A 15,506-nucleotide genomic window follows, 5' to 3' on the forward strand; every position below is an offset into this window, starting at 1 on the left:
AAATGAAAATAAAAAGTGGGGTAGCAATACTTACCTGATAAATTAGACTTCAAAACAAAGGCCATAATAAGAGACAAAGAAGGTCACTACATAATACTAAAGAGATCATCCAACAAGAAAATATAACCCTGGTAAACATATATGCACCCAATATAGGAGCACCAAAATATATTTTAAAACTCCTAGAGGACTTTAAGGGAGAGACAGGCAGCAATACAGTCATAGTAGGAGACTTTAACACTCCACTGACATAACTAGATAGATCTTCCAGACAAAAAAATCAACAAGGAAATAGTGACCATAAATGACATATTAGATCAGATGGATTTAATTGATATTTACAGAACATTTCATCCCAAAGCTGCAGAATGGAATTTAAAAAAAAAATCGTTATTCTTGAAAGTATTATTGATTTCAGAGAGAGGAAGGGAGAGTGAGAGAGAGTGAGATAGAAACATTGATGATGAGAGAGTCATTGATCGGCTGCCTCCTGCATGCTTCCTGCTGGGGATCCAGCTAGCAACCCAGGCAAGTGCCCTGACCAGGAATTGAATTTCCATCTCCTGGATCATAGGCCAATGCTTAATTGCTGAGCCACACCAGCAGGGCTACATTAATTATTTGAAGTTCTTATGAACAATAATTTGTCTCTTGTACACCATTTATTAATTTTTCAATTTTTAATTTATATCAAGCCCTGGCCAGTGTGGTTCAGTTGAGCGTTGTCTCATGCAGCGAAAGGTTGCTGGTTCGATTCCTGGTCAGGACACATGCCCAGTTTGGGGGTTCGATCCCCAGTGAGGGTGCATGCAAGAAGCAGCAATTGATGTTTCTCTTTCACATCGATGTTTCTTTTTCTCTCTCTTCCTCTCCCTTCCTTTCTCCCTAAAAAAACAATAAAAACATTTATAAAAAGTGAACTCACAGATATTTATTTTATACTTTGGATTATAATCCAATACTATATTTTCTTGCTCAAGTTATTCTAGCTTTGGCTGTTGGGCCCTCTTCCAGTTGGTTCCTGTGTCCCTTTGACATACCAACATCAACATATAGTTTTTTCTTTTGTCTTTTTTTAGTACTTTCTATTTTCTGACACTACAAGATAATCCAGGTAGGTTCATCTCAAATATTTCCTACCCCAGTCCTAGAATTTTCCGTTTGTTCAAGAATTCTGGTTCCTTTTATTAGAGAATAGTATTTAAAACCAAGGTTTGGCTGCTAGATGTGCTCATTGCTACTGGGGTGTCATTTCTGTTTGGCCCTCTTTTCTGACAGAAAAACACACGTGTGTGTGTGTGTGTGTGTGTGTGTGTGTACAAAGCTGTAAATATACACATATGTATAAATATTTACCTATATAATCATCTATAATTACATTAAGCTAAACGCAAGTTCTTATTGATGTCTCTAAATCTAATCCACTATCACATAGATCATTGTAGCTCCTTCCCCTTGCTTATCTGTAAATCTCCACTCAAACAATGAGAAACATGCTCCTACCATCTGCCATCCACTTACTTAATTGTTGAATTCCAGTATACAGTATAGCAGTATCAGATTATTAACCCCCACCCCATGGGAAACAACTTAGAGTACAGTACTGTATGTACTTATGTGCAGTTCTTTTCCCCTTCAGACTTACAGGCTCTATTCATTTCCAGTTACTTAGGTCAGCACCTTTCCCCCCATCCCTTTCAGTGAGGTTGTGTCATACATTTCTAATACAGTTAGATTCTCTTATCACAGTCTGTATTCCTTCCTGGGATTGCCTAACTTCTTAAATGGTTATTTTTTTAAATTTTGCATACATTGTTTCACTCTTTGTGATATAGAGTTCTATGGGGTTTGACAAATGTATATTGTCATGTATCCACCATTACAGTACCATACAGAATAGTTTCTCCATCCTATAAAACCTGTGTTTCACCTATTTTCTTTCCCTTTTCTCCCCAAGCTCTTGGCAATCACTAATTTTTAAAAATATGTTTTTACTGATTTTTTAGATAGAGAAGAAAGGAGAGGGAGAGATAGAAACATTGATGATGAGAGAAAAACATCCACCAACTGCTTCCTACACACTCCTACTGGGGATTAAGCCCAAAACCTGGGCATGTGCCCTGATCAAGAATCAAACGGATGACCTCTTGGCGCATGGGTCGACACTCAATCCACTGAGCCACGCCAGCTGGGCAACAATCACTGATTTTTAAAAATGTTTTTCAAGAATGCCATATAATTGGAATCATGCAGTATCTAGCTTTTTCAGACTGTTTCCTATCTCTTAGCAATATACATTTAATGTTCCTCCATATCTTTTTGTGGCTTAATAACTTATTTATTTTTATTGCTGAATAATGTTCCATTGTATAGATGTACCACAATTTGTTTATCCACCTATTAAAGGACATCTTGGTTGCTTCCAGGTTTTTGTGTTTAAGAACAAAGTTGTTATCAGCACCATGCTCTAACCAACTGAGTTAACCGGCCAGGCATGGCTCAGTGGTTGAGTGTCGACCTATGATCCAGGAGATTGCGGTTCGATTCCTGGTGAGGGCACATGCCCGGGTTGCAGACTCCATCCCCAGCAGGAGGCTATGCAGGAGGCAGCTGATCAATGACTCTCTCATCATTGATGTTTCTATCTCTCTCTCTCCATCTCCCTTCCTTTCTCTGAAATCAATGAAGACATTTTTTTTTTTTTTAAAAAAAGAATAAAGTTGTTGCCCTAGCCAATTTGGCTCAGGGGTTAGAGCGTCAGCCCCAGGACTGCAGTCCTGGATTTGAGTCCAGCCAAGGGCACATACCTCAGTTGCAGGGTTGATCCCTCGCCCTGGTTGGGGCTGGTGCGGGAGGCAATCGATCGATGTGTCTCTCTCTTCTCCCCCTTCCATTCTCTCTGAAAAGCAATGGGAAAAATATCCTTGGGTGAGGATTAAAAAGATAATGATAATAAAGTTGTTATAAACATTCTCATGCAGGTTTTGTGTGTGGACATAAGTTTTCAAATTAATTGGGTAAATACCTAGGAGCATGATTGCTGGATCATAGACGATTACATTACTTTGTAAGTAACTTTGTAAAAAACTGCCAAACTGTATTTCCAAGTACTGTACTGTTTTTTTATTCCCACCAGTAATAAACAAGAGTTTCTGTTGCCCCATATCCTTGTCAACATTTGGTATGATCAATTTTCTGGGTTGTAGCTATTTTAATAAGTGTATAACAATATCTTGTTGTAATTTGCAATTGTCTAATGACAGATGATATTGAGCATCTTTTCATATGCTTACTTGCCATCTGTATATCTTATTTTTTACCTTTTATAAGAGTTGTACATGTGTGCTACTTTAAAAAGAGTGCCATTTCAGGGAATAGATGTTATAGACATTTTGTAATGCATTTAGAGAAATGTTTAAAAACATGCAACAAAGATGGTTATAAGAGTTATAAATGCATGCTACTTTGGGAAGAGTGTTATTTCAGGGAATGGATGTCTTACCTTCATTTTTTGAATAGTTTTGCTAGATAAAGAATTCTTGATTAGCAGTATAATTCTTTCAGCACTTTGAATATATCAGTCTGGCTTTCAATGGTTTGACTCTAATGCGTGCAGGTATGAATTATTTTGTGTTTGTCCTACTTGGAATTTGCTGAGTTTCTTGAATGTGTAGATAATGTTTCTCATAAAAGTTTGGATGATTTGGTCATTACTTTTTCAAATACCTTTTAAAAAATATGTCTTTATGGATTTTGGAGAGAGAGGAGGGAAGAGGGATAGAGAGAAACATGGAGGACAGAGAAATATCAATCAGCTGCCTCCTGCATGCCCCCTACTGGGAACTGAGCCTGCACCCAGGCATGTGCCCTGACCAGAAATCAAACCAGTGACCTCTCAGTGCATGGGACAGTGCCCAACCAACTGAACCACACTGGCCAGGGCACTTCTTCAGATAATTTTAATGTCTCTCTCTCCTCTTCTTCTGGGCCTTCTATTATTTGTACATCAGTATGCTTAATGGTATCCCACAAGTCTCTGAGGCTTTGTTCACTTTTTTTTATTCTTTATTCTTTCTTCTCCCTGTTCTTCAGGTTAGACAACTTCTACTAATCTAGCATCCAGTTTTCTGGTTATTTTCTTCTGTTAGTTCAAATCTACTGTTGAGCCCTTTTGGCTAACTTTTCATTTTAGTTATTATACTCTTCAGCTCCATTTTTTTTGACTTGGTTTTTCTAATTTCCATCTCTTTATTGATATGCTGTATTTGATGAGCAAATATCATCATAGTTGTTTCCTTTAGCTATTTGTTAATTTATTCTAACTTCCTTAGGCTTAACCATAGATAAAACACAACACACACAAAAAAGAAATATCATCTCATAATTTTGTGTTTTACGGTTTTTCTTCTTCTAGCATTTAGAGATACTCTGTGGAAATCTTGGAAAGAAAGAGTTATAAAGCGACCAGCAACAGCCCATGCTTTAACACCAAATCAGATGATTAGTGATGAATTTGCAACAAATACAAAGGTTTCAGAAATCCAAGGTATGCTACAGGAACTCATAGGCACTGCAATGTTCAATAAATTGGAAAACAATGCTATTAAATATATATCATCAACAATGGTAAACCTTTTTAAAGCATTGAGTTCACTAAATAATGAAGTAAAAGCTATGAACCTTCAAAATAACAATGTGTATATAAATGAGACAAGTGAAAGAGTAAAAGAGCTCTCCCTGAAGATAATAAAAGATCTCAGTGAAGAAAATGAAAAGCTTCAGCAGAAACTTCAAGATGCAGAAGAAAAATATGAGCAGCTTATTCGATTCAAATTATCACCTACATCAGCCTTGAAAGTACTACCCGAGCTTTCTCCGAAATCATCCATGGTCATTAGCATGATTGATACAGAAGACAATATAGGCAATATTTTGGCCAAAGAATTTGAAAACAGTATGGATGGGGCCCAAAGAAGAGAGACCATAGGCTCAGGGATCAAGTGGGACTCAATTGTTTCACAAACAACCCAAGTTGAAACGATTCCAGATTTCACTGAAAGGCAATCCCCTTTACCTAAAAAACTCCAGAAAATGCCTTTCAAAGCTATCACTGAAGATAAGACATCACTGAAGAAAGGTGATGTCTATCAGAAAGATGGAACTGATCAGTATCAATCACAGAAAGGTAAGGGCACAAAAGGCCCAGAAGAATATGAGACCTCAAGATCAAATCTGAGTGATCATAAAGGTAAACAGACAGTCTTGGAGACCAAATCTGATTACCACTTTGAGCTACAAGCACTGGGAAAGAAGAGTAAAGAAATAAAATTCCTTTCTGAAGCCAAATCAAAGTCATTCACTGAATCAAAAAGTCAACATATTCCTGCTGATTTCCTTTCTACTGACTCAAAGAGCCAAGGTGGCAAAAGTGGAACAAGTAGTAAGAGGAAGGTCAAACCTGAATATATACTTGAAAAAAGCCAGATTTCTTCAGAGAGAATGGACAAAGAGAAAAGTGATATGAGTATCCAAGCAGAGCCATTCAGGTCAATCCAACTTGATAATTTCCCTGAGAAAGTAAAAAGAAAAGAAAAGAAACATGAAATTTCTCCAGAAACTACCACAAGCAAAGAAAGAAAAACTGAAGAGAAGGACGTGTCAGTCTTTACCAAGAAGTTCAAGTCTGATGAACTTGCTGAATCACAATCTAAGAAAACAAAAGAGACTTCAGAATCTTCTAAAGTTCTAGGAAGTCCAGATGGCCAAAGTGAACAGAGTAATCTAGAAGAATTTCATAAAGCCATAATGTCTTTCTTGAAAGAGAAAATCGATAACACAGGAAACACTTTGGACAAAAACACTGTGCCAGAAGAGGAGTTATTATCTAAAAAAGCAGAAGTTGAAAAATTAGGAGTCATAAAGGCAAAAATGGAGGAATATTTCCAAAATGTGGCTGGAATTGTGACAAAAATCTTGAGAAAATACAAAGACATAAAGAGTGTAGGAAAAGTTGGAGAGAAACCTATGAAACAAAAAAAGGTAGTCTCATTTATGCCAGTGCATGTACAGAAGCCAATTAGTGCAGAGTCTGAAATTAGCTCCTTAATCTTATCTGAGAGCACGGACCCAGTAATACACAATTTAACACAAATGATCTTGACTGAAATAGAAAGCGAAACAGATGCTCCAGTAGCCTCAATAGCAGGGAGAGACCACAAGGAGAAGGAAAAACAAAGGCAGGAGGAATATTTGCTAGAGGTTCAAAAAAAAAGTTTTGATATGAATCGTAAACACCAGCTGAAAGAAGAAAGTTATCTCAGGAAGATAGATGAGATGGTAAATAAGAACTTGGAGAAGGAAAAAGCATGGCTCCAGATGGAGCAACAGAAGCCGAATCAGTGGCAGGAAATACTGTGGAAGGAACAGCAAAAACAGAGGCTGCAAAAGCAGATTGAGCAAGATGTGAGGCAAAAGGGAACGAAAGAAGAGGAAGAGCAGCAGAAGCAAAAGCAGCAGCATCTGGAAGCATGGAGGCAAAAAATGAAAGAACAAGGAGTGTCCTTGGAGGGGGAGAAGGGACTGCAGAAGGTTCAGAAGGAAGTGAAACGTCTGGAGCTGGTAAGCAGTCAGAAGGAGGAAGAGAGGCAGAAGCCAATGAGAGAGAAGCAGATGAAGACCAAGGCCGAAGAACTAGAAAATGTGTTAAGCAGTGATTCGATGACATTGTTGCCCAGGTGGAAGAACGTGTGGAAAGACGCATCCTACTTACACAAAAGAAAAGAGTTGCGTGCGAATCTTGCTGATGAAGAAGAGCACTCCACACCCGTCACTCCTTCCACCTCCACACAGCCTGCCTCACCCGGGCCCTTTTCTATTTCGGGACAGTCTTCTACAAAGTCCATTGCTGCCATTCACGAGGAGGCCCAGGCACTGGGAATTACTTCCCCCTCTCAGCAGGTTCAGGCATTTGGAGGCACCCCTGCACCTAAGATGTCTCAGGGGTTGGGAGTAACCCATCCACCTGAGCAGGCACAGGCATTGAGGATTCCCCTCACTTTTGGACAAATCCCCAAACTGAAAATCCCTTTTAAACATCACAAGGCACAAGTATTGAGGAGCCCTGTTACTCCTGAGCAGAACCAGTCATTGAAGGCATCTCTTACATTAGAACAAGCCGGGGCAGTGCATATCCCATTAACGGCAGAACAGGCACAGATTTGGAGGGAACCTATTACCCAAGAACAGGGTCAGGCACGTGAGATCACTCTCACCCCTCAGCAGGCCCAGGCACTGGGCATCACTCTCACCCCTCAGCAGGCCCAGGCCCAGGGCGTCACTCTCACCCCTCAGCAAGCCCAGGCCCAGGGCATCACTCTCACCCCTCAGCAAGCCCAGGCCCAGGGCATCACTCTCACCCCTCAGCAAGCCCAGGCACTGGACTTCATTCTTACCCCTCAGCAATCCCAGGCCCAGGACATCACTCTCACCCCTCAGCAATCCCAGGCCCAGGGCGTCACTCTCACCCCTCAGCAAACCCAGGCCCAGGGCATCACTCTCACCCCTCAGCAAGCCCAGGCACTGGGCATCACTCTCACCCCTCAGCAATCCCAGGCCCAGGGCGTCACTCTCACCCCTCAGCAATCCCAGGCACTGGGCTTCATTCTTACCCCTCAGCAATCCCAGGCCCAGGGCATCACTCTCACCCCTCAGCAATCCCAGGCCCAGGGCATCACTCTCACCCCTCAGCAATCCCAGGCCCAGGGCGTCACTCTCACCCCTCAGCAATCCCAGGCCCAGGGCATCACTCTCACCCCTCAGCAATCCCAGGCCCAGGGCATCACTCTCACCCCTCAGCAAGCCCAGGCCCAGGGCATCACTCTCACCCCTCAGCAATCCCAGGCCCAGGGCATCACTCTCACCCCTCAGCAGGCCCAGGCCCAGGGCGTCACTCTCACCCCTCAGCAATCCCAGGCCCAGGGCATCACTCTCACCCCTCAGCAGGCCCAGGCCCAGGGCGTCACTCTCACCCCTCAGCAATCCCAGGCCCAGGGCGTCACTCTCACCCCTCAGCAGGCCCAGGCCCAGGGCGTCACTCTCACCCCTCAGCAATCCCAGGCCCAGGGCGTCACTCTCACCCCTCAGCAATCCCAGGCCCAGGGCACCACTCTCACCCCTCAGCAATCCCAGGCCCAGGGCACCACTCTCACCCCTCAGCAATCCCAGGCCCAGGGCATCACTCTCACCCCTCAGCAATCCCAGGCACTGGGCATCACTCTCACCCCTCAGCAATCCCAGGCCCAGGGCGTCACTCTCACCCCTCAGCAAGCCCAGGCCCAGGGCATCACTCTCACCCCTCAGCAATCCCAGGCCCAGGGCGTCACTCTCACCCCTCAGCAAGCCCAGGCCCAGGGCATCACTCTCACCCCTCAGCAATCCCAGGCCCAGGGCATCACACTCACCCCTCAGCAAGCCCAGGCCCAGGGCGTCACTCTCACCCCTCAGCAAGCCCAGGCACTGGGCATCACTCTCACCCCTCAGCAAGCCCAGGCCCAGGGCATCACTCTCACCCCTCAGCAGGCCCAGGCCCAGGGCATCACTCTCACCCCTCAGCAAGCCCAGGCCCAGGGCGTCACTCTCACCCCTCAGCAAGCCCAGGCCCAGGGCATCACTCTCACCCCTCAGCAATCCCAGGCCCAGGGCATCACTCTCACCCCTCAGCAATCCCAGGCCCAGGGCATCACTCTCACCCCTCAGCAATCCCAGGCCCAGGGCATCACTCTCACCCCTCAGCAGGCCCAGGCCCAGGTCATCACTCTCACCCCTCAGCAGGCCCAGGCCCAGGCCCAGGCCCAGGTCATCACTCTCACCCCTCAGCAGGCCCAGGCCCAGGCCCAGGCCCAGGGCATCACTCTCACTCCTCAGCAGGCCCAGGCCCAGGCCCAGGCCCAGGGCATCACTCTCACCCCTCAGCAAGCCCAGGCTCAGGGGATAACTGTCATCCCTGAGCTGGCTAAGGAACTGGGGATCCACTTCACACCTGAGCAGGCCCAGGCACTTGGGGTCACTGTCACCCCTCAGCAGGCCCAGGCCCAGGGGATAAGTCTCATCCCTCAGCAGGACAGGGCACTGGGAACCACTGTCACCCCTCAGCAGGCCCAAACACAGGGGATAACTATCATCCCTGAACAGGCCCAGGCACTGGGTATTACTCTTTCCCCTCAGCAGGCCCTGGCCCAGGCCCAGGTAATCACTGTCACCCCTGAACAGGCCCAGGGCCAGGGCATCACTCTTACCTCTCAGCAGGCCCAGGCCCAGGGCATCACTCTTTCCCCTCAGCAGACCCAGGCCCAGGAAATCACTGTCACCCCTGAAGAGGCCCAGGCACTGGGCATCACTTTCAACCCTCAGCAGGCCCAGGCCCAGGCCCAGGCCCAGGCCCAGGCCCAGGGCATCACTCTTTCCCCTCAGCAGGCCCAGGCCCAGGCCCAGGGCATCACTCTTTTCCCTCAGCAATCCCAGGCCCAGGGCGTCACTCTCACCCCTCAGCAATCCCAGGCACTGGGCATCACTCTCACCCCTCAGCAGGCCCAGGCCCAGGGCATCACTCTTTCCCCTAAGCAGCCCCAGGCCCAGGGAATCACTGTCACCCCTGAACAGGCCCAGACCCAGGTCATCACTCTTTCCTCTCAGCAGGCTCAGGCCCAGGACATCACTGTCACCCCTCAGCAGGCCCAGGCCCAGGCCCAGGCCCAGGCCCAGGCCCAGGCCCAGGCCCAGGCCCAGGCCCAGGGCATCACCCTTTCCCCTAAGCAGGCCCAAGCACAGGGAATCACTGTTACCCCTCAGCAACCCCAGGCCCAGGGCATCACTCTCACTTCTCAGCAGGTCCAGGCCCAGGCCCAGGCCCAGGCCCAGGCCCAGGCCCAGGGCATCACTCTTTCCCCTCAGCAGGCCCAGGCACAGGGAGTCACTGTTACCCCTGAACAGACCCAGGCACAGGGCATCACTCTCACCACTCAACAGGCCCAGGCCCAGGGCATCATTCTTACCCCTCAGCTGGCTCAGGCCCAGGGCATCACTCTCACCCCTCAGCAAGCCCAGGCACAGGAAATCACTGTCACCCCTCAGCAGGCCCAGGCCCAGGGCATCACTCTTTCCCCTCAGCAGGCCCAGGCACAGGACATTACTCTCACCCCTGAGCAATTCAAGGCATTGTTGGTTACCGTCACTTCTGAAAAATTCCAGGGTTTGGGAGTCACACTCTCACATGAACAAGTCCAAGCATTGAGGGCTCCTGTCATTCTCCAACAAGACTGGACATTGGGGGCCCCTATTACCCCTAATCAAGACCAGAGCTGGGCAATGCAGATCCCTGTAACTACTGAGCAGGCCCAGATATTTGGTGTCCCTATCACTCAAGGACAGGATGAGGCATCTGGAGTCACTACCATACCACAGCAGACAGAGGCATTGCACGACGCTCTTCCAGAACAGGCACAGGAACTGGCGTTCACTCTTACTCCTGAGGAAGCACAGATCTGGGATATCACACGTACCAGTGAACAAGCCCCGGCAGTGGGTATCACCCTCATCCCTAAGCAAGTTCAACTTCTGGGAGCTCCCTTCACCCCAAGACAGGCTCAGCCCATGGGTATTACTCCCATGTCTAAGCAGGGCCTAAAATCAAGAGCTGGTCCCTCTTCAGGACATACCCTGGAAGCTGGGATCTTTTCTATTACTGATAAACCCATCAAACCAAGTGCTCCTCACATTCCTAAGCAGTCCCCCACATTGGTGCCTTCCACTCTTAAACCACTTCAAGATTCAAAGACTTCTCTCCCCTCTGGGCAATCCATTACATCAAGAACTATGTGGTCCCTGGATTCATCTGCTCCTATTGCTGAGAAGTCCCCTATCTTTGAGGACTCTTCTACTCCTTTGCAGATATCAAGGCCTCATCTTAGCCAAACCCCATTTATCCCTGGGAAATCCCTGGTAATAGGGATTCCTTCTGACCCTAGGAAGCTCCTGACACCACAAACTTTTCCTCCCTCTAGAGAGACACTGGTTTCTAAGGGTGAATCCACCTCTGTGCAGTTCCTAGCATCAGAGGTCCCTCCCACACCGAAGAAGCTCCCAATATCTGGGGCCCCTCCCACTCCAGGGCAGCCTCTCATACCAGATTCCCTTCTTAGCTCTAGGCAGTTACTCATACCTAGGGACACTCTGACTCCCCAGGCACCTCTGATATCAAAGGTTCCTCATGCCCCCAGGGAGCCCCTTATATCTGGAGTTACACCCATCTCCTCACAGATTCCCAGCCTCTGGGATCCTCTCTCTCCTCGGAAACCCTTGGTTTCTGGGGCCTCTCCTATCCCTGGGGAGCTCATGGAATCTGGATTCTTAACCCTCTCTGAGCAGCCCCAGGCATTTCAGCTCCCTGACACCTGTGAGCAATCTCCCTATCTACAAGCCCCTTCTACCCTTGGGCAGCTTCTGGCACCACGGGCCCTTCCTGGGCAAGCTTTCCCACTATGGAACTCTCCCACCCCTGGGCATCCCCCAATACTATCTGCCCCCTCAGCCCCTGGAAAGCCCCAGAAAGATTTGTCTTCTGCCTCTAAGAAAAGTAAGGAAAGATTGGCAATTATTTCTTCTCTGAAATCTAAGCCAGCATTTGTCGATCCCAGTGCTCCAAATTTCAAGGTACCTCAAGCCCCTTTCACCACTAAGAAGTTACAAATATCAGAGGTCTCTGACACTTCTGAAGAAATCCAGATACTTCACAATTCTTTTGCCATGGAACAATTTAGGACATTTCAGTCCTATCTCACCAATTATAGGACACCAATATCACAAACTCCTTACATTGATGAGGGGGCCCTTCCCACTCTCATGAAGACTATAACATCACTACCTTCTCTTACTACTAAACTACCCAAAAGATCACAGATTTCACCTTCTGAATGGGACTGGAAATCCCGATTCCCTCCTATAAACAAGCCCTGCTTACTGACTTCAGTTTCAGATACCAAGAAACCCAAGATCATGGTACCCCCTTCCTCTTCCCAAGAGCCCCAAGAGCAGAAGTATTTTGTTGATGTGAAGGCTCAGAGGAAGAACCTGATACTTTTAAATCAGACCACAAAAACTTCTGGACTCCCTTCAGAGCTACATACAACAGCTATAAATCTCATAATTGAGACACTTCACACAGACACAGTTCGGCTGGGATACCTATTCCGCAAGTACATTGCATATAGGCTGATCCAACGTGCAAGGTAGATGTACTATTACATGTCCAGATTTCTGGTTTAGTCCTGATTTCAAATATCCTCCCTCATTGCCCTATAAGTACACACATATTTGTTAAATCAGATGTTCTAAAAGATTCTCTTATGGAAGGTCTATGGGATGGAAGCCTATTTAAGATAGCAAAAGATGTTTTTTAGGAAATAAGAAATATCATATAACATGATCCATTTTATCTATATTTTTGTGGTTCATGACTGATCTCCAAAATATCTACTTCAAAAGTTTAGAGATGCTTCCAATTATTCTGAATTTCTTTTTTTTTAAATGTTTATCTTTATTGTTGAGACCATTACAGATGTCCCCCTTTTAACTCCACTGATCCCCTCCACCCCACATCCATCCCACCCCCAGGACCTCCCCACACCAATGTCCACATCCATGGGCCATGCCCATAAACATACAAGTTCCCTGATTAATCTCTCCCCACCTGCACCCCTCTCCCCGCCTTCCCTCTGAGATCCCTCAGTTTGTTCCAAGCTTCTATGTTACTGGATCCACTTTGTTCATCAGTTTATTTTGTTTATTATATTCCACATATAAGCAAGATCATTTGGTACTTGTCCTTTTCTGACTGGCTCATTTCACTTAGCATAATACTTTCTAGTTCCCTCCATGCTGTGCCAAAGGCCAAAGGTGGAAATGTGCCACAGCATTTTTATCCACTCATATACTGATGGGAACTTGGGCTGTTTCCAAATCTTAGCTATTGTGAATTGCGCTGATATGAGCATAGGGGTGCATAAGTTCTTTGCGATTGGTGTTTGAGGTTCCTTAGGATATGTTCCTAGAAGTGGGATCACTGGGTCAAATGGCAGGTCAATTTTTAATCTTTTGAGGAAACTCCATACTGCTTTCTATAGTGGCTGCACCAGTCTGCATTCCAACCAGCGGTGTACTAGGGTGCCCTTTTCTCCACACCCTCGCCAGCACCTGTAGTTCATTGATGGTAGCCATTCTGACAGGTGTGAAGTGATACCTCATTGTGTTTTTAATTCGCATCTCTCTAATGATTAGCAACGTTGAACATTTTTTCATATGTCTCTTAGCCATTTGTATGTCCTCTTTGGAGAAGTGTCTATTTAGGTCCATTGCCCATTTTTCAATTGGATTGTCTTCCTTTTATTAAGTTGTATGAATTCCTTACATATTTTGGATATTAACCCTTTATCTGATGTATTGTTGGCAAATTATGTTCTCCCATACAGTGGGCCCCCTTTTCGTTCTGTTGATGGTTTCCTTTGCTGTGCAGAAGCTTTTTATTTTGATGCAGTCCCATTTGTTTACTTTCTCCTTAGTTCCTCTTGCCCTAGAAGATGTATCAGCAAACATATTGCTATGAGAGATGTCTGAGATTTTATTGCCTATGTTTTCCTCTAGGATTTTTATGGTTTCATGTCTTACATTTAAGACTTTTATCCATTTGAATTTACTTTTGTGTATGGTGTAAGTTGGTGGCCTAGTTTCATTTTTTTGCATGTATCTGTCCAATTTTTCCAACACCATTTATTGAAAAGACTGTCTTTACTCCATTGTATGTTCTTGCCTCCTTTTTCAAATATTAATTGACCATAATGGCATCGGTCAATTTCTGGGTTCTCTGTTCTGTTCCACTGATCAATGTCTGTTCTTGTGCCAGTACCAGGCTGTTTTGATTACAGTGGCTTTGTAGTATAACTTGATATCTGGTATTGTGATTCCTTCAACTTTGTTTTTCTTTCTCAAGATTACTGTAGCTATTTGGGGTGTTTTTTGGTTCCAGATAAATTTTCGAAGTGTTTGTTCTAGATCTGTGAAATATGCTGTTGGTATTTTAATAGGGATTGAACTTATAGATTGCTTTGGGTAGTATGAACATTTTAATGATGTTAATTCTTCCAATCCATGGACATGGTATATTTTTCCATTTGTTTATATCTTCCTCTATTTCTTTTTTCAGTGTCCTGTAGTTTTCTGAGTAAAGGTCTTTTACATCTTTGTTTAAGTTTATTCCTAGGTATCTTATTTTTTTAGTTGCAATGGTAAATGGGATTTTTTTTTTTAGTTTCTGTTTCTGAGAGTTCATTATTGGTGTATAAAAATGCCATAGATTTCTGGGTGTTAATTTTATATCCTGCTACCTTGTTGAATTCATTTATTAAATCTAGTAGTTTTCTGGTGGAGTCTTTAGGATTCTCTATGTACAATATCATGTCATCTGCAAATAATGACAGTTTTGTTTCTTCCTTTCCAATTTGGGGATGCCTTTTATGTTTTCTTCTTGTCTAATCGCTGTGGCTAGGACTTCCAGTACTATGCTGAATAAGAATGGTGAAAGTGGACACCCCTGTCTTGTTCTGTTCTTAGGGGAAATGGTTTTAGTTTTTGCCCATTGAGTATGATGTTGGCTGTAGGTTTGTCATATATGGCCTTTATTATGTTGAGGTATGATCCCTCTATTCCCACTTTGCTGAGAGTTTTTATCAAAAATGGATGTTGGATTTTATCAAATGCTTTTTCTGTATCTATTGATATGATCATGTGATTTTTATCTTTCAATTTGTTTATGTGATGTATCACGTTTATTGATTTGCGAATATTGTACCGGCCTTGCATCCTGGGAATAAATCCCACTTGGTCATGGTGTGTGATCTTTTTAATATATTGCTGGATCCGATTTGCTAATATTTTGTTGAGGATTTTAGCATCTATATTCATCAGGAATATTGGCTTGTAATTCTCTTTCTTTGTAGTGTCTTTATCTGGTTTTGGAATTAGGCTAATGCTGGCCTCATAAAAAGACTTTGGAAGTGTTCCTTCCTCTTGGATTTTTTGAAATAGTTTGAGGAGGATAGGTATTAATTCTTCTTTGAATGTTTGATAAAACTCCCCTGTGAAGTCATCCGGGCCAGGGCTTTTGTGTACTGAGAGGCCTTTGATTACTGCTTCAACTTCATCAGCTCTTTATTTTAATGCAGTCCCATTTGTTTATTTTCTCCTTAGTTCCTCTTGCCCTAGAAGATGTATCAGCAAACATATTGCTATGAGAGATGTCTGAGATTTTACTGCCTATGTTTTCCTCTGGGATTTTTATGGTTTCATGTCTTACATTTAAGACTTTTATCCATTTGAATTTACTTTTGTGTATGGTGTAAGTTGGTGGTCTAGTTTCATTTTTTTGCATGTATCTGTCCAATTTTTCCAACACCATTTAT

General features: G+C 44.6%; 1 protein-coding gene across 1 annotated transcript in view; it reads left to right on the forward strand.

Moving 5' to 3' along the window:
• The window catches only part of FAM186A (family with sequence similarity 186 member A), a gene marked incomplete at both ends in the record, with an annotated part of 48,062 nt that overhangs the window by 24,305 nt on the left and 8,251 nt on the right, over window positions 1-15,506 (forward strand). The window contains 3 exons of the mRNA XM_081127783.1: window positions 4,415-9,243; window positions 9,526-9,741; window positions 9,952-12,281. Of these exons, the coding sequence (XP_080983909.1) occupies window positions 4,415-9,243; window positions 9,526-9,741; window positions 9,952-12,281 (7,375 nt within the window). The remainder of the gene's footprint in view (window positions 1-4,414; window positions 9,244-9,525; window positions 9,742-9,951; window positions 12,282-15,506) is intronic.

Source organism: Miniopterus schreibersii, assembly GCF_964146895.1.
Source record: "Miniopterus schreibersii genome assembly, chromosome: 2".
Lineage (NCBI taxonomy): Eukaryota > Metazoa > Chordata > Mammalia > Chiroptera > Miniopteridae > Miniopterus > Miniopterus schreibersii.